Genomic DNA, 19,653 nt, shown 5'->3' with positions numbered 1-19,653 from the left:
CACAAGGGTTTTATCTATGGGCCCTTCCTCCTCTCGGGAACTGAAAACCTAAAACATTCAGGATGTCTGAATTCTGTACTTCTAATAAATGGGAATTAATATCAGATGTGATTACATACAGTTACCTAATAAAGCTCTTAAAAGCAGCAGACTGAGGGTTGATGCAGAGAGGCACTCTGTTTCCTTTCTGCTGTTCCAAAATGAACTGATGAATTATTTCTGTACACAGGAGAAAAATACAAAACAACACAGCATTAACACTTCTGGCTTCAATAAAACGCAATGTCAACTGGAGGGAAACAGAACTTCCCTTACAGAGAGTACATTTTAGTGAGGATAAAAGAGCTCCAGCTTCCCTAAATCTGACTGCTCAGCTTCAGCTCCAGGCTGCAGGACAGCTGTGGAGGTCACACCTCACAGCCCCAAAGGCCACACAGTACATCCCCTTCCCCAGCGCCATCCTTCAGCAAAAGGAGGAGGAACAGGGCACCAGGGATGGGCACTGGTGAGGTTTGAAACCCACAGACTTCTGCAGCTCAGCTCATGCTTGTGCCATTGCCTTATCTCAGAACACTTACAATTCTGTTCTTTTGGTGAAAAGAAATTCTTTCCAGTGTCTACTATGGAAAAATACCTAACAGAAACCAGCACTGGGGTCACTGTGTGGATCCAGAGCACAAATCCCAACTCCATCCCACGTTCCCCTGCTGCAGGGTGGAGCAGGGGGACAACCGCACGTGCAAGGTTAACTCCTGCTCACCTTTAACCTGCCGAACAGAACTGAGGTTCTTCTCAAAAGTGTCATCGAATTTGGGATTAGTGATGGGCTCAAAATCACTGGTATAAACTCTGCCAGTCGACGTGGAGAAACAACATTTGCACATACAGGTGTGGTACCGCAACCGGCCCTCGTCCAGGTAGGGGTGAGCTAAGGCATCCTTAGCAGATATCCTTTTGGACTGGGAACACATGGAAAGGGGAGAGAGCAGCAGTGAGGGTATGCTCAGAGCTCTTGGCACTGCTCCATGCATCCTCAGCGTTTCATAAACCCATACTGGTGTGAAAGCAGCTGCCACTAGAGGGGAGCTGAGGCTCACAAACCAGCCTGGGTGGCACCGACCTCCCGCAGCCACCACTGATCACACAGCTTTAGGAACATGCCTTTACACGGCTTTTTTCTCCAGATAACCTTACAATTGTGACTCCTGCAATAAATCAGAACAAGCTGGGAAAAACAGCATTCTAAGTGTTGAGGGAGTCAGAAAGGAATTTTTATTTTTAATGTGGAACTTATGGTTTAACATTTCCACGGGTCTGTTCAGCAAAGCAATCTTAAGGTTTAAAAAAAATACACTCCAAAGGCAGTGCTTCTAAACGATTCATCAACCCCCAGCCTCCTCCTTTGCACTGCAGTCGCTCTGTTTTACATTTTCAATATTGGGGGGGGGGGGGGGGGGGTTTCTGTGGGAATGAAATAATTAAAATTATCAATTCCAATATCATATTTTCTTGTGACAATTCTCTACAATGTCCCAAGAAACAAAATCCAAAATCCACAGCAGCACATTTTTATTAGAAAAACAGATGCTCAGTGGAAAAATGATCCTGTTCTGTGACTGGGGATGCAGGAGGAATTTTTTGTGTGTTGCAAGACCAGGAACACCCCCGTGTCCCTAATTAGAACTGCATCAAAGTAGCTGATGTTCTGCTACCTACACCCAGCTCGGAAAAGAGCGTGAGTCATGCACAGCCTCATCCTTCCCACTGCCAGAGCTTCCTTCCCAGGACCACTTGTTAGAAATGTGAAACCCCCATTCCAGGGGGAACTGATCGGCCAATTATACAATATTTTTACTTTTTTCATGGACCAAAAGTACTGCAATGCCATGCAGAAGGAAACCAGCTAAAGCAGTCCTTGACTTAGAACACTCATTTGAGCACCAGACAACAAAAACTGTTCAAACCCGAAGTATTAGAGGTGATTTTCAGTCCTACTTACTGGATCAAAGACCAGCATCCTGCAAAGGAGATGAACTGCTTCATGTGTAGCTTGACTGGAGAGTGTATATAGGACAGGAAGGGATGGCTGTAGGGGGAATGGGAGGAAGAGAAGCACAGAGTGTCCTGTCAGATCCATCAGCAGGAAAACCCTGCTCCCGCACGCGCTGTTCCACAGTCAGCAAGGACAAACTCCTTGTTAAAGGGGACAAGTGGCACCTAACACTTCCCAGCATGACAATAATCACCATTACAAAACCCAGCAACTGTAATAAAGGCCCAATTGATCACCGTTCCCCCTAGTTCAGATGTAATCCCTAGAAAAACCTGCTTTTCTTTATGTATTTTTCTCTACAGACACCACTCCCAGCAGTAGCTGCTCCAGGGTTTGATTAACTCCATCATTTCCAGCAGTTCATTTTTTAATCTCAATCCCTCCCAAATCATGGATCACTTTGATTTTCCTTGCCCAGGCAATCCACAGCTGACTGACAGTGACAGAAGGACTGTACTGGATGTCAGGGCTGCTGTAATTTCCCAGTATAAGTAAGAATTACACCTCCACAGTGACTTCAGTCGAAGTTAACCCTGAAGTGCTGCACAGAGCGCTGAGCACTTCCCAGCCTTGGTTTCTCAGGGCAGCCTATGGAATATAAAGCTGCAGTGTTTGGTAACTCTCCTCCTCCTGGCTCGCTCTCCCACAGCAGAGGGATCACAACAGGCAGGGGATGGACTCTACACGTTTTCCTCTGGGAAGGAGGTCAGCAGGGGCAGGGACAGGGACAGCTCGCTCACCCTGGGGCTGCCAGGGACACGATTCACTTGAACTTTTAAATCCCAAACTGACAAAGTCTACAGAGTATGTAAATACCCATTTTGCCAGCACACAGTGGGGTAGAGGGGGTTTTAATCAGAAACTTCTCGCATTAATCTATTTTTACACAGAGCAGCAAAATGCCTCACCCCTCTCTCCCACTGCGCTCACCTACGGCGAGTAAAAATAGTTGGTGTGACAAAGCAATCGCCTGTTTCTAACTTGGGCTTCTCTCCCTATTAGTCTAATTAGGAAACCAGTAACATTTAACCATTTACAACCAGCAAAAGCTCCATTTCAGAATATGAAAAGCCAGGAATTTGCACCCAAACATGAAGTGTGCTTCAAGTTGAAAACAAAAATATCATTAATCACCTGGATGCTCTATATCCCCTGTCTCCAAGGTGCAATGAGCACACCAACTCCCATGGCACTCCAGAGAGAATGAACACTGTTTTCCCCAACACACGCACAAATAACTCTTAGAGCATATTTCTTACAACTTTGTGGCTACAGGACACTAAATCTGTAGTGGAAAGTTTTTATACCATTTCACCTCACTTGCTTTTTAGGATTCCCACCATCCTGTGGGTCACAAGACACTGGGTTCAGGAGTCACAACTCTTCTAGCACATGATAGCAGAAAAATATACTGGACTTAAAACTGGTGGAGAAAATCTGAAGGAAACCCTCCTGTTATTAATGCTCAAATTAAAAAATCTTGTAATGAAATGGAACAGCGACAACTTTATGTAGTGGATCCAAAGTGCCAGGGAGGCAGAACTCCCACATGTCAATAATAAAGCAGAATATACATGCAATGCTCATTTCTATGGTAACTACTATTGTAGCGAGCAGACGTGAGAAATTACTTCAACATGCAGAAAATAATGATGCAAACTTAACTACTGGAGCAAGTACAGGCCAATAATTTTGTTAATTTCATTAGCAATCATAAAAGTTATCCTACTGGAGGGCCACAGAGCCTTATCTAGCTGAACTAGAGATGCCTGCACGAGCATTTCTTTGTATCTGTTAACACTACATTGCATTTGCCCTTTTTATTGCCCAGTCAGCACAATGACTCCATCCTGCATTTTTCCTTTGGTTTGGTGTCTTTGTCAAAGCTAACTTTTTACTCCAGTTGTGTTGAATGCTGTATCTCAGCTTTCAGCCTCTTGTCGGGCCTTCCTGAGCAGTTCAGGTCTGAGCTCAGGTGTGCAGGGACCCTCTGGGCTTGGGGAGCTGGAGGTTCTGCCCTGGGCTCTGGGCAGTGGGTGAATTCCACCTCGAACACTCCTGATCCTGGCAGTGCAGCAGCCCTCCAAGGCTTTCTGAAATATACTGTCAATTTTAATTTATGTCTCTTGCCAGTACTAACACTTAAATTTAACATCTTCATTCAAAGTAGGTATCAAAACACTGCTGCCTCAGAAAGGGAGACTGTCACCTGGGTCATCAAGTCCAACAATCCCCCAAGGCAGAAGCCAGAAATGCCCCTGACTGGTGAAAAGCCCCCTTGTCTCCAGAGCAGGTGGACTGGGCACACATCAACCCCCATCCCAAGCACCAGAACCCCCGGTGCTCAACTCCCCGTTCCCAGCACACTCAGCTCTGAGAGCAAACATCCAAGCGGGGCATTTTTAACCAACAGGCCATGGGGATTCAGTGAGGATGGGAAAGCCTGGCCCTGCCCAGAGGAAGCCCTGCCTGGTGGGGCTGGGGGGCTGCAGCCAGCCCTGGCAGTACCTGTTTATGAGGACCCCTGAGTATGTGTGCCTTGGCGCCTTCACAAGCCGTCCTCATCGCCTCCAGCGACGGCGTGCCCAGCAGGTCTGTGATCAGATCCAGCTGCACAGAGCACACAGGACACAGCTCAGACATCAGCCGGGGATGCTCCCACCGGAGCAGCACATTCCCCAGCTACAACAATCCACATCCTGTCCCTGCCCCCTGGGAGCAGAGCCCAACCCCCGGCTGTCCCTCCCATCAGGACTCGTGCAGAGCCACAAGGTCCCCCCTGAGCCTCCTCTCCTCCAGGCTGAGCCCCTTCCCCAGCTCTCCCTCAGTTCTCCAGACACGCTCCAGCCCCTGCCTGTCTCCCCCGAGGTGCATGACTGCCTCCAGGAGCAGGGGCAGCAGGACGCTGGCAGGGAGAGGGGAGGGTGGATACCTGCTGGATGGGACTCTGTGCCTGGAACAATATCCTTCTCCCAAGCAACTCTGCAAAGATGCAGCCAACAGACCAGATGTCGATGGCATTGCTGTAGTGCCGGCTGCCCATCAGGATCTCCGGAGCGCGGTAATACTGAGTGACAACTTCCTGAGTCATGTGCCGGGATTCGTCTAACTCTTCCACCCTGGCCAATCCAAAATCACAAATCTAAATTGAGAAGGTAAATAAAAAAATTAAAACAACCAAAACACCTTCTGCATTTCAAATAGGTAACCTTCTGGGAAGGAGGCAGGGGATCCCCAACCAGCATTTAAATACATCAGATAATCTGCTGTAACCGCGTAAGCCAGGGGAGAGGGGATAGGAGGAAATTATGTTGCTTTGCTCCACAGCCATTTAAACTTCCTACAATTTGATTTGAAAACACAGGAAATTTTAAATTGGCATTACAATATTTATAATCTGAAAGACTAAAATGCTTTGCACTACAAAAAACCCAACTTCTGTGTACAGAGTATTTCAACTCAAACAAACTTCATATGCTCATGACATGTCTCAAAATATTAAAGATTCAGCTTTACTCATCTGGGCTTGGAGAATTGTTAAAAATATCTTGAACCAGAAGGGTTAAGAAAAGAGACCAAACTTTGCCAATTAGAATTCTTAGCAAAACCCTGTAAACAACACTGAATTTTTGTGTTTGGCACAGCTGTAGGACACACCTCAGTCCTCCAAAATCCCAGACACCCAAAGTTAATGGAAGTGCCTTGGGCATTCGGTGTCATCTTCCCCCCAGGAGCACAGGGACACTGAGAACCCCCTGCCCCTCCCAGGCACAGGACATCCCCCCCAAGCCACACTCAGGAACTGTCTCTCTCTTGCTTTCAGAGATCTGGGGAGAAGCAGGGACAAAAGGGGAAAGGCAGAGGTTTGCTTCATTTCTACTTTTTAAAAGGTCTGTAGGATTTTTTTTCCATTTACATGGACTTTCAGGGAAAGTGTTCACACTGAATGTTTTTTGTTCAAAAATTAACAACATACACACACGAACATCTTCAATAAATGTAAGCAGCACCTTAAGGACACAGTTGCTGTTCACAAGTAGGTTCCCTGGTTTAATGTCTCGATGTAAAATGCCAGCAGAATGTAGATATTTCAGACCTGAAATATTAAAGAAAATTTTTTTTTTCCTTTTAAAAGAAGTTTAAGGCTGACAGCATTTTCCTGGAAGGTCTGGCAACTCCTGATCAGCAAAGGCTTTGCCTGTGCCTCAGTTTTTATATGAGCCAGTCCCAGCCACTAGTACACACTCAGTCACTTAATGACAGGGTAAAATTCTGGAGTATATAAAATACACAGAAAAAGGAATTCAGCAGTCTTTTTAAAAAATCCCCCTCCCCACAAAAATCCAGCAAACAATAAATCAAATGCAAAACATCGTCTCTCTGATTACGGCATGGATACTCTGCTAATCCCCACACTGGAATTTTTAGATACTCTTACTGCTCTGTTTTTCAGTAACAGAGCCTTAAGGGGATACAATTACACATATTTACCCATCTGGCTCATTCTAGGTGTCCTTTTTGTTCCTTGATTCTAAAAGCATGACTTTTCTCTCCCTGACAATGCTTTAAGGCAGCAGGGGTGCCATGCTCTTGTAGCTACAATAGTTCATGGTATTGGTATTGGTATTCATGGCTTGGTATTTATTCAAATATGAAATTAAAGAAGTTCCTACAGGAAGCTTATTCAAGACGAGAATATCTTGAGAATAAACATTAAGAAAAAAAATGTTTCTACTACACAATTTTCATTAAATTTAGAGGAAGAAAAATTACCTCTTAAAATCTGGTAAAGAAAAACTTTGACATGATCCGAGCTGAGTGGCTGAGGAGAGACGATAATCTTATGGAGGTCACTCTGCATCAACTCAGTGACAACGTATCTGCAGGTCAGTGTTAAGGGAAAGCAGAACAGGCACAGAATCTCCTGAAACATTCACTAACTCCTACTCACTTGAGCTCTTACAGGTCAGAACTATTGACTTAGAGAGAAGAAAGCTGCTTCCGAGGTCAAACCCTTACAGGAATGAAAATAAAAAACGGCCTGTGAAAGAAAACAGACTAGTCCATGAGAGTTTGCATTGAGGTACTTGTACAAAGTCACTGAAAGGCACAGCACAAGTGAGACTGCGGGGAGGTGGCTCCCAGAGGGGTCTGCGTGTTCGGGGGGTTCAAAAGCAGTGAAACAGGGTGAAAGCTGCACACAGGACAGAGACAATCCCGCCGGTGTCCTGCCTGTGGGACAGCAATAACACAGAGAAACCATGCAATAAATACTGGGGGCACCACAGGCATTAATTAAAAACATTACTGCTTCAACAGCTTCCTTTAGCACTCACATTTGAAACAGAAGTCGCTGCTGTTATCACGTTTGTGGCTGAAGGAGGTAAAACACATTTGCCCCTTGTTAACTGATACAGCCAGGTACTGAAAGCTCATTTTCTTTCATCTCTGCCCAGTCAATGCTCTGCTTTCATCTGTTGCTCTACAAACCCTCTCCAGCCAAATCCCTGCTGGCCCAAGGGTTCATCTGCCAACAGAACACCACACAAAAACTCATTTTATAAATTAAATATCTCCAACTTTTTGAGGAAAAAAATATTAAAATTACATTCATAAAGAATTCATAAAGAAAAAACCCAACTCTGCAGCACCATAATTTGTAGTCCTCTAATTTTTCTTTTCCTTTAGCAAAGACCCTCTTAAATATTTATACCAGACTATTAAAATTTGCAACAAATACCTGCAAAAAATCTTAACATTCAATTTAACGCAAAATATTTTTAAAAACCCAAAAGCATTACTCTGCACTTTATTATGATAAGATTTTTGTTTTGCTACGCCACAAATCCTCCTAAATCTCAATCCCGAGCATAATGTCTCCCAGATGTCTCAACTAGTTGCCATGCCAACTAAAGCAGCTTAAATTAAATGAGGGCCTGAAATGGCACCTGCACCACTGCAGGTCTGGGGCGCATTCAATCAAGCCCTTGACAGGGCTCAGAGGTGCCATTAACCCCAGCAGCAGCCATCTGATTATGGTCTCTGCATAACTGAGCCAGGGCTGAGAGCAGGGGCAGAACGCGCCCAGACCCGGGGGATTTCAGGCGCACAGGTACCTGCAGTTTGCTTTTTCCAGCGCCACCGCCGGGCCCCGGCCATGGGGCGCGCCGCTGCCCAGCGCTGCTACCAGAGAGAAATTGCTCCTGACAGCACTAATTAGTTAAGTAGCTGTATAAAATTAGATCTACAAATGTACCAATTTGCTTCAGAGTAATTATCAAAGCAAACGCGCGGCACAAAAGAACTCGACTTGCTCTGCTGGCTGGGACCTGCTGAGTTGGTAGATTTTATAAAGCGACAGATGAACGTTAGAAAGGGATGAAGTGCCCTTGGCGATGTGGCACTCTCACCGTGCCTTGGACCGTGCTTTACGTGGTCTCGGCATCCCTCAACCCCCAGCTGTCTGGCTCAGGAGTGACCCTGGCAGTCCCTGCCAGCTGGTCTGGGTGCTGGCCCGGGGGAACTGGCCCCAGTGATGGCAGAGAAGGAAAGCCCTGTCCCAGGGCGAGCCCGAGCTGCTGGTACAGCAGGGCTGGCACTGACCCTCGGTGCCCGAGCAGCCCCTCTCCCCTTGCTGCTCTCTGCCCTCCTCCACCCCACAGACACGAGGGACCTACCCCAGCATCCCCCAGAGCACAGTTCCTTCAGCTCCCTGAATTTACTGCACACCTTTGCTTTTACTGCTGTTCAAGCCTTTTCCAGACCCCACCCTGAAAAGTGGTGACTTTTCAGCAGCTTCTGATACCCACTTTAACGGGCAAAGTTTCCAAAAAGTTACTACAGAAACTTTGGATGGTTCTTAAAGGAGAACATCCGTGGGTCTGCAGTTGCTGAATTCAATATTTCAATCAACTGTGGAAGATTTTGTAACTGGAAAAAAGAGCTATCGATCATTCATTTTTGCACTAGGTGATATTGGCAAAAACATCAATACCTGTAAGATTCAAAATGGCCACAAAGATTTTCAACTGAAAACCTCATCATTAATTCAAATTATATCTTAATCTGAGTGTTTGCCAGGAATTTTCATCCTAAAACAAAAATCCCGCTAGATTAAAATTCCTTTATTCAACACCGGTTTCCTTAGAAATCTTTTAATTTATCATTAAAATGTTAAGGTGGTTTTATAATTAGTTCTCTTTTAAAAAATACACTGCAATTCTTGCTGGTACCTGTGAAACACTGAATAATTGAAATTAACTCTACCAGCTCATTTGCAAAATATCATTCATATAATTTTAGTCATCCATTTATTACATTTCTTTCCCCAAAAAGGGCACTACAACTCTTTGGAAAGAACAAAGGAAATCATTCAATACCAACTCCAGCCCTTTACACTTTTATCACTGTTCAATATGTCTTACTGTAAAATGGAACAACCCTATGATACCTTTGGGAACTCTACTAGTGGGCCAACAAAAGAAGTTTTGACATCTACACTCCCCCAAATACGGAACATCTTTACCTGATCTTCTTCAAACCAATCTCAAGTAAGTTCTCCTTACACCACAGTAAGCAGAAACATATGCAATTAAAAATGGCTATATAAATCAAAACATTTACTAACTCATTCTTTTAAGGAATTTAAGGGTCCTAAGTGCACTTCTGTAATTATTTCAAAATAAAGGACAAAGAAGACTACACAGAGCAACAGTCTTTTGTTGCCAATATTAAAGTCAAGAAATTAACAAAAATATAAAAGAAGACAGCCCTAGAGAACACAATTCAGAATGACTTAAAGTCAGTTAGCCATGAAGGAAACTAACATTTTGGTTTTATATTCAAAACTTGGCAGTAGCTAAGCTCATAAAAATAAGCTTATCCCATTTAAATATTCTTGATTGTACAATTACACGGAAGGAGTAATCCTTAACCTAGATCTGATTTATAACTCCTACGACTTGTTTTAAATGAGGGCATTGAACTAGTGCACATAACCAAAATCCAGTTTTTGAAGGCTACTTATATGCTCTCATGTGAAAGAAATATCAAAGCAGAATTTTAAAGCCTCACCTAAACTCATATGAAAAAGCCCCAGTACAGCACAGCAATATTTTCAACTAAATATTGTGTTTGTCCACCAGCAAGTTGTGCCATACTTTGGTTAAAATCACCACGTTGATTACACCTCCTTTCTTCACCAATCAATCCAAGGTATTATATAAATAGATCAAACCATACTTGAAAAGTTCAGGTTACCTAAAAATAATGACAATTTCCCACCCGTTAATTGTAAAGTGGGTCACACAAAAAAGCAGCTTAGACCCACCAGCAACGAAACCCAACCTGGCCAAGTCTAACCAGAGTGGCAAAGCACTTCTCTTCCCACAAGAGTCAGAGCCCTCCCAGCTCAGGGATTCACTTTTCAGGATTTCAGAAAGCAGAAATTCCCTACTTCACAACTAGAAAACAGCCCAAGCCAAGTCAGAAAAGGAAAAAAACCAAACCAAAACATGGCACGCCTGTGAAGTTTTCCCTCAAACTCCCTGCTAGAACAGAGCTCCCCAGAGGCAGCCGGTACCTCTGCAGCAGGGACACAGAACATACGTGGGACACAGCTCTGGGCAACGTGCTCTGCACCAGGACAGAGCTGACCAAGGAAAGCCACAGCCCTGCCAGCCCACGGAAACCTCTCTGATAACTCAGCGTTTCAAAGCCTCTGAAACCACCACAAAGTCTTCTAAAGCCCTAGTAACTGAGAGGAGATTAATTACTGGATATAGTTTTCAAACAAATATTCTGGGGGAATCCCCGTGAGCAGCAGCAGGGCCTGCTGGTCAGTCCCACACTGGCCCTTGTGCAATCAAAGGCTCGGTCCTGCACCATCCCACCCCCAACAGCCCCTCAGAGTTTGGGATGCTACGGGCTCACTTCTGGAAATAAAACTGTCCACACGCAGGCTCGAGGCTTCTGTGGCTCCATTTCATAGACTACACCAAACGCTGGCAGCTCCTGAGCTAATGAAAAATCACACTACCTCAATTAAGATGTTCTATTTTTATATTAAGGATACATTTCTTCAAAATAGTCGATGTGTGGAGGCTGGAGGATGTCGAGGGCAGAGAGTACCTAGGAAAACACCACACAAGGTCAAGGCCTACTCCAGAACAAATCCCTTTCAGAAAGACAGACTGCACATTTCTCACACGGCTTCATTTTATTCTACCCCACAGGCAGACCAATGTTCTGTCTCACCAGGTATGTAAATTTAATAACCCACCATGTCAGATATTCTGTACACTCAATGTCTCTCTTTTTTTTAGCTCAAAAAATTTTTTCCAGCTGTTTGAGTAGTAGTTTGAAAGCACAAATTTATCTATCCAATAAAAAGTGGTTTCTTTACAATATATATGAGCATAAAATCTTTGAAAGAAGTCATTCCAACAAAGAAATGTAAAAGCAGAAGATACTACACTTTGTTCTGCCTTTAGTCTTTCAGAGTTTTGTGATTCACTGCTTCCACAAGGGAATTGCAAACCCCAAAGTTGTTCCCATTCTACATAAGCAGCTCAGTGGTAGGAAAAGCAAAAGGCAAAAAGGTAGAAAAAAGCAGCAGCAGAGGATTCCCATCCTGTCACAGAAAAAGATACTCCTTGGTGTGGTCATTTGGACACTATCCTAGAAAGGTTCATGACATTTGGGTGAAGCACCCAAACTTCAGATGCACTTCAAATTCATGGGTCAACCCAAACAGTGTTCAAACGTTTTACCTTAAGCTGACTGACTTTACCTAAAGCAAGCCTGGGAGAGGACCAGCAAAGGGGACAGCACCATGGAGCACAGAACAGCCCAGGAGGAACAGTGTCCAGCTGACACAGCCCTGTGCAGCCTGAAACAAGGCTGGGCACAAGTGTACTGACTGTCTGTTTGCAAACACTTTGGAGGGGAAATGATGAGTATCCTGAGATTCTTGACGGTTTCATTTTTATAGTGTTTGTAACAGTAATAGCTGAGTTTCCAGAAAATCTGATCACTGTAAAATCAGAGAGCTTTTAAAGCATTTTAGATATTCTGCAACAAAACACACTTCTGTTACAGAGACCTCCATTTTACATTTAGGTTTTCTCAAAGATTTCAAGATTCCTTTGAATTTACTTACATTGTCATGCTTAAAAAAACACAACATCTTCAGCTCCCGGAAGACCCTTTTACAGGAGACCAAATTCTGGAAGACGTTGGGCATCTTTTTGAGTGCAACTCTCTTTCCATCTCGTGGATCTGTTACTGACCTACAGAATAAAAGATAAAGAACATCACATACTCCTGTTAGACAGTTTTTCTAAAGAAGAAAAGAGTATTTTAAAGTTTCTTATCGTTCTCAGCTCAGTGAGTCAAAACAAAGGGAAGCCATTTCTAGGGAGAAAAAGCATGACTGTGAGGGCACTGAGCAGTGTCCTGCAGAGCCTGTGTCACACCGATGTGCCCATTCTGCGGACGGAGCACACACCCAGCCCAGCAGTGCCACACACTGAGCTCATCGTGACATCACCACCTGCAGAGGATGTCAGGATAAACACCTCCTTCACCTCCCAAAAACACCTCATTAGGACGCTCTCTCAGTTGCCCAGATCAGATTTTATGTAGCTCACTTCTTCCTCTCCAAAGAGGGTAAAAGATCTAATAATCCCGTTCTGAGAGAACACTGGCAAGTGTAAGACTATTTATTGGTCTACCACCAAATCACTTCACATCTGGAGAAGCACCAGCACGTGGCATCCAGATTTCCACAAATGTAAAACAGGCGTGATACTGGTCTTTCTCCCACACAACTTATGGAATGCAAGCATAGTAGCTCAGGAATTATAAGGTGCTTTGCACATGGCAAGTATTTTAATTTAAAATAATTGGATTCTGAAAATAGAATTTTATAATGAGAACCATAAAACTAGAGCAAGGAGATTATGGTGCCTCAATTCCCAATCCCAGTTTTTAAGGTGAGTTTCTCAAACGTCACTACAGAATAGAGATTATGCATATTTATACTGGGATGACCAAAATAACTTCAATAACTTGCAGTGTTGAACCCACAGAAGAACCCACATCCAGCTATGCACCCTGGTAACTACATTTGTTTAAAAAACTGCTGGCTTTTCTCTCTCATGTGACTCAACAGCAGACATGCAAGGCAGCTTCTTATGCCTCAGGTCCATGCTTTAAATATCTAAATAAAAAATTAGACTGGAGTGTTCAGATATCTACCTCAGTCCCATGTACCACATCTGATTTCAAAGCCATTCAACCAGTCCAAAGTCAGTCCCAACACCTCGGGCAGACACCTGTTAACAGCCCTGCACGCTTGTGTTTTAACCAAGGGGCAAGGGAGGACTTGGGAAAGGTGATAGCACACTATTTCTATGGTGAGAAACACAGCTAAAAGCAATCTGAAAATGTCTTTTAATCCAGGATAGATTTCCTATTTTCTCCAGGACTTTTGCCTCTTGCCTGAAGTGATGAGAAAGGGCAGGAGAACTGCAGAGCTCCAGCTCACACAGCTCCACGCAGGGCACGGGGGACCTGGGGGCACCTGCAAAACAAGGTGTTCTTCATCACCATCAGGCACACTTGGGGCTCAGGATCCAGCAGAGGCAGAGGCTGAACAACACGGGCACGCAGCAGGGTGCCTGTACAGCTCTCTCATCTCCTGCCTGCAAATTCAGGCCGTATCCACAGCAATCAGCTTCCCAATTCCTGCCACACCAGCAAGGCACCACTCTGGTTAGTCAGAGAACATCCCATCCTGTGCACAGTAACAGCACATCAGAATCAGCTGTGGAGTTTTAGGTGGTTTTGAGATATTACAATTTCATAAACTGCCCAGCACAGGCTCATCCATGCCCAGGAGCTGATGAAGCAGGGATAACAAGTCCTCCAAAGCAGCTCCCACCATCCCCAGTGGGGATGTCCCTGCTCAGTGTCCAGCTCCACAACCAGCTCCTTAACCAGCTCTTTGTCAAAGCAAACGCCACAGAAATTATTTAAATGTTCCGTACAGGGTGTTTTGAATGCATATTTAAAAAAACACCTGATTTTCACTGTAAAACATCTGCTTAAATAGTTCCTATCTAAGAAAATTAAATTTAAAAACTGCTAGCATTTCCATTTTATTAGTCTAAAAATCAAGCTAATAAAGCTAGAATGAACAGTCTTGTCTCAGTCTCTCATAGAGGAAGGAGTTCAGTGAGGTTGATGTGGCATTCGCATTTAAGACCAGTTTCTTTTTTCTTTTAAACAACCCACTTCCACAAACAAGTGATGATCCCCTGCAGTATCCATCTGGAAAGCAGTTCCTCTCCTTTTTCCCCCACAGCAGCAGCAACGCCAGCCTGCCCCTCACCTCCCTGCCATGGGCTGGGAGCTCTGTACTATTCACCAGCAATTTCACTTCAAGGGGCAGCACAAATCTAACTGTCCAAGTTCTGAAGATCAGAACTGTCAGGCTGGCATTCCAAAGAACAGAAACAAAGGAAGAAAGGAAGAAAGGAAGAAAGGAAACAGCCTGTCTGAAAACCTGGTATTTACAGCATCCAAAAAAAAGATGCTGAAAATGTTGCTTTGTGTTTGTGTACAGTACCTACTTTGATACTAGTAAAATAATTATTTATAGCAATATGCTATCAGGTCACATATCCCCAGGAGAAACTAGAAAAGCAGGAAAATCTCCTAGGAGCTAATTGAGAGAACAGCTAGAAAGGCAGCTTTCCTTACTGCTGCTCTCAGAAGAACACATTTGAATTCCCTGCCCTGCTTTGTGAGGACATTCCAGCACGGGTGAATCCCGCAGCAAAGGGCCCAGCAGGCAGGAGCCATCCATCACAAGGCACTACTGAAGCCTCAAAGGGTCCACTTACTAACACCAACTGCAGCTGGGGATAAAGAGATCACAGACCAAGATTCAAACCAAAAATAACTTAGCAAAAATTTATATATAGGTATGGGGCAAAAAGTAAGTTATTAAATCTTGTGTCAAGGCAGATAGCTCAGCTCTAACCGTGCCTTTAGGAGCGACACTGGACAGCGACCCTGAGCTGGGAGATCCAGCACTGAACACTGCAAGTGCAGGCATCCCAAGCCCCCACGCCTGGAGTGACAGAGCGGGAGCTGGGCCAGCACACAGCTGGGGAAAGGGCAGGACGTCCTGGGGAGCAGATCACCACCAGAGCAGGTGGGGGACAGCAGGAGACCAGCCCTGGGGCCAGCACACCAATGGGATGCATCCCCGAACTGCAGCAGGGCCACTCTCCTGCCATCAGAAACCCTTTTGTTCTGCTGATGATACATAATGTATGTATGACTTGCTATATTTAAGAACTACATGAAAAGCTTTTAAAATAGTCTGACATGAAACACATAAAGAAAAAAGATACTTTACAATACCTGCACCTTCTATTTACTTTGCAAGCTAATCACACCAGAAATAATACAATTTTAAAAAGTAATAGGACTACAGAAGAGATTAATGACACAATCCAGACCTCTAGTTAAAATGTTTTCAAAGACAATCCTTATCTCAAAGAATCCTTGCAGGCATTCAGCCGTTTCAATTACGCATTATAAGCCTTTAGCAACTCTCTGCCATGTTGATGGCAAATTTTCAAGGTGGAGTCTATGCCAACAGTGACTTTTTCTCTCCCTGAATCCAGGTCAAGGCATACACATTGTTCTGTAGTTTCAACTGGTAGAAAAACAAGTTTGTGACTGCTCCGTGCAATTATTACACAGGAGCAAGATAATGAAAGAATGCTCTTGGGGTGGTGTGGGAAACTGCTGGTGGAGTTTGTTCTATCACGGAAACAAACCTCCCTTCACATTTATAGAGACTATCTATAAATTTACATCAGAACTCACCAGAAGGGAGGGAATTTAATAGGATTACTCTGCAAGTTTTTCTTATTAGTCAGTGAACTTTTTTTCTCAGTTGCTTGACTCGTAATCAAAAGCTTTTCCAGCAAGCCTTACTCTGAGATATGTAAGTGACCTGGTCCCACAAGCATTTCAGCTGCTCACCCAGGCATGTTTGATGTACCACTTTAAAACAAACAGCACAGCTCATACTCAAAGGCATGTGATCCCAATATGCCACTTTTTCAGCACATGGTACTGCAATCAATCACATCTTGGCATATTTCAAAATATACTTGAGCATGGGATGATATTAAAAATCCCTTAGAAAAGCTCACAAACCCACAAGATTCCCAAGATTGAAGTGGAAGGGCAGGGAGAGGCTGTGCACTTATCAAATCTCTTATCTGGGAAATGCTTGATTGAGTACATAAAATTTGCACACAGGCACAGGTCATGGGACCAGGCCCTGTTCTCTGTAAAGTCACTGCCAGGCACTGAGCCCTACCAAAATGTGACAAAAACTGATCCACAACATTTAATGGACTGTTGGGTAGCAGAGGGGAGAGGTGAGGAAAATAAGGACGTAAATGTGAAATCCTTAAGAAAACAAACCAATACATACATGTGGATTTAGCAACGGATGTCTTACTGAAGGAAAAAGAGGAAATGCATCCACACAGGCTGAGTTTTTACCCGATAAAGATTCAAGCACCAGGGAGACAGGACAAAGGTGACGTCCGGGCTCTCCAGTGACCTTGCTTGCTGACAGCAGTGTTTTCTCCCATCACAGACTGCAGTCTGTCCCACACCGCTGGCCAACGCACACAAAACGCGTTTTAAAGCTCTGTGACAGCTCCTAATGGAAGTTAAATTATTCAAATGCTGAACGGTTCTAACTTCAGTAGCCTGAAAGTCAGTTTTCCAGCCCAAAGCCGCGAGTGAGGCGCTCCTGGCCCGGGCAGCGGCTGCTGCAGCTCGGGCTGGCCCCAAACAGCTGTGCTGGCACGGTGACACGAGCAGGGAACAGCCCCGAGACAAAGGACAGACAGACAGACGAGCAGGGAACAGCCCCGAGACAGAGGCAGGACAGACAGACGAGCAGGGAACAGCCCCGAGACAGAGGCAGGACAGACAGACGAGCAGGGAACAGCCCCGAGACAGAGGCAGGACAGACAGACAGGAACAATGGCAGCCCAGGCATATGTCAGAGAGGCTCTCAGTCCCACTCTGCTCTGCCAAGTGAACAAGGAGAGGGAGAGGTGGGATTAATCTCTTTTTGAGGGCTCCTGGGTAACACATGAACTGTTTCTCTGGAGGTGCCTCACCCCAGCAGTGAAAGCAGAGAACCAGCAGAGCCTCCTCGCAGATAACCGGGCTCCTGGTCTGAGGAGCCCAATTTTCTAATCTCATATGAGTTTTTTCTCCCGTGCTGTGTGTCACAGCCCACTGTGCACCCTGTCCTGCCAGCGTGGTGACCTGGGCTCCCCTCCAGCAGTGCTGGGACAAGGATCCTCAGGAGCCAGGTTTTGTTTTGGTTGGATTTCTCACAGGAGAGTTTTAGCACAGACACTCATGCAATTAGTGTAGCATTATAATGGGTTTTACCCTCTGGCTGTATATACATTGTCTGAAAGATGCAAAAGCTGATACAATCTCGTTTAAAGGAGATATTCATAGTCATTTCAGCTATAATTTTTAAAGGAAAAGCCACCCACAGATTCGTTAGGAAAAGGAGGAAAATAGGACAGCAGAGCAGCGCTCAGTCCTCTTCACTTTAGTGCCGTGACCAGAGCTCTCTGGAAGGCTGCTCTGACCTTACAGCGCGAGGCCTGTCCCCACCAAGAGCAATAAAACTGGCAGCCAGGAGCCCCAGAGCCACAGCAGCAGGGAGGCTGCAGGAGGAGCGCAGCCAGGGAAGCACACGCAATCCCGGGGTGACCCCACGAGTGGGGAACCGACCAGAGGAGGATCCTGCACCCACCCACGGGCCAGAGACACAGCTCAGGGACAAATCACATCATTCCCTGTTAAATCACATCACTCCCTGCTATCCCTCCCACCTGTGAGCTCCGTTAAATACCTGCTCACCCCACGAGACTCAGACACTGACACGTGTGGCCACCTATTCACATCAGCACTTCGGGGACTTAAAAAACATTCCACAACTTGCAGTAAATCATTGCCTACAAAACGTCCCAGTAGCTGCACCACAGAAGAGTCTGAAACACCGAGGCAGAGTTGTTAGCGACAGCACAATTTTTAGCACACAAGCATGGAAAAATAAGGTTTCATTGTTAAAAGACATTATCAAAAAGAACAGCTGTTATTTTTTGAGCTATTTAAGCACTGGATGTGCTGTTGATTTTCAGGTCACTATTGCTCTGTAGCAGCCTCCAGCTGGCAATACTTCAAAGATCCTAAAATGAAATATTTACAGTGGGGAAAAAAAAAAATCTTTTGAGAGATATGATATGAAAGCAAACTGCAAAAAGATAGCTAAGGGGATACTACAGAGCAAAACTTCGATTTCACTTGGATTTAACTTGGAGGCAGAGAAGCCAAGTCACACAGTTCCCTGTTTCACCCATCCTTGGGGATCAGCTGCAGGAGTCTGAGTTGCTCACTGACACAGCTGATCACCCGACAAGAAGCCATGGGCAGGCTGATAGGGATTGACAAAAGCTGGGTGAAGGTGTTCACAGACAAAAGTAAAAACTTCTTGTACTTTTACACATCTGGGACATATAAAAATATACTCCACCTGCTAAATATTTTCTTAGTATTTTGGCAAGTAAAGTAGGTTTTGCAGGCAGGAATCTGCATGTGAACAACAATTTGTGTTTGTTGGAAAGGCACTGAACAGAAAATAAGTTACTTAAGAAGATTACACAAAAAGACAATTTAATTAACTGACTACCAATGTGCATTCTCAGCATTTCATTTAAGTTTTCTCAACATTCTCCATGGAATACTGTAAAGCAATCAAAAAATACCCAAAGGCACTTCAAGAAAACCTGTAAGTTACTCCAAACAGCCAAGTCTTTCTAACACATATCCTCAGGAGCTGGTCTGTTCAATGGTATGGGATCTGTTCAGGGAAAGAACTGACTGAATGCAAGCTAACAGATTCATGTGGAACTTTCACATGAGCCTGAAGAAAACATCCAGATTTCCTTTCCACTTACAGGTATTTTATGGGAAAGCATTAAGTGACTTCAGAGGTGTGCTTCACTCCCTCCTGCTAAATGCAGACCTCTCCAGAGCTCCTTTTCCAACCACGATGTCCTAAAAAAGCCTTTTAACGTTGGTTCTAATCACACCCTCCAGCATGTGTGCCATTATCACTTATTCTTTACAAATCAGGGCTAAAAGCAAAACTGATTACTGCAAGAAATCTGTCTCCTTGAACAAAAAGTGATTCAGAGTATCTTACTTAAAAGAAAGGAGTGAAAATTAAAGGGATCCTGTTATGGCTAATATCTTTAAAAATGTTTAATTTGTCTTCCTTCATGGAAGCTTAAAACTGAAACTGCTTTCCAAATCAAATTTATTTCCTCATTTACACAAAATTTTCTGACTATGCTTCAGACCTTTTTGTTCACTTCTCATCTGCCTATATGAACCACAGCTACAACAGATTACTATACTACACGTGACATTTATTTGGATACATTTTTAATTTCATTTTTAATTCTTTT

General features: G+C 44.3%; 1 protein-coding gene across 3 annotated transcripts in view; it reads right to left on the bottom strand.

The window, feature by feature from the left end:
- NLK (nemo like kinase) overlaps positions 1-19,653 on the bottom strand; it is a 35,501-nt gene that overhangs the window by 2,040 nt on the left and 13,808 nt on the right. For 2 of the 3 annotated variants that reach the window (XM_068210728.1, XM_068210729.1), the window contains 9 exons: positions 12,213-12,342; positions 11,127-11,182; positions 6,827-6,933; positions 6,064-6,149; positions 4,986-5,195; positions 4,562-4,663; positions 2,000-2,086; positions 761-959; positions 126-219 (listed from right to left, as the gene is read on the bottom strand). In XM_068210728.1, coding sequence (XP_068066829.1) covers positions 126-219; positions 761-959; positions 2,000-2,086; positions 4,562-4,663; positions 4,986-5,195; positions 6,064-6,149; positions 6,827-6,933; positions 11,127-11,182; positions 12,213-12,342 — 1,071 coding nt within the window. Of the gene's footprint in view, positions 1-119; positions 220-760; positions 960-1,999; positions 2,087-4,561; positions 4,664-4,985; positions 5,196-6,063; positions 6,150-6,826; positions 6,934-11,126; positions 11,183-12,212; positions 12,343-19,653 lie in introns of all 3 variants that reach the window. The other variant, XM_068210731.1, reaches the window with a different exon arrangement.

The sequence above is a fragment of the Anomalospiza imberbis genome, chromosome 20 (genome assembly GCF_031753505.1).
Source record: "Anomalospiza imberbis isolate Cuckoo-Finch-1a 21T00152 chromosome 20, ASM3175350v1, whole genome shotgun sequence".
Taxonomy (NCBI): Eukaryota; Metazoa; Chordata; class Aves; order Passeriformes; family Viduidae; genus Anomalospiza; species Anomalospiza imberbis.
Note: the sequence above shows the minus strand (reverse complement) of the source record. Positions and strands in the feature narration are given on the sequence as shown.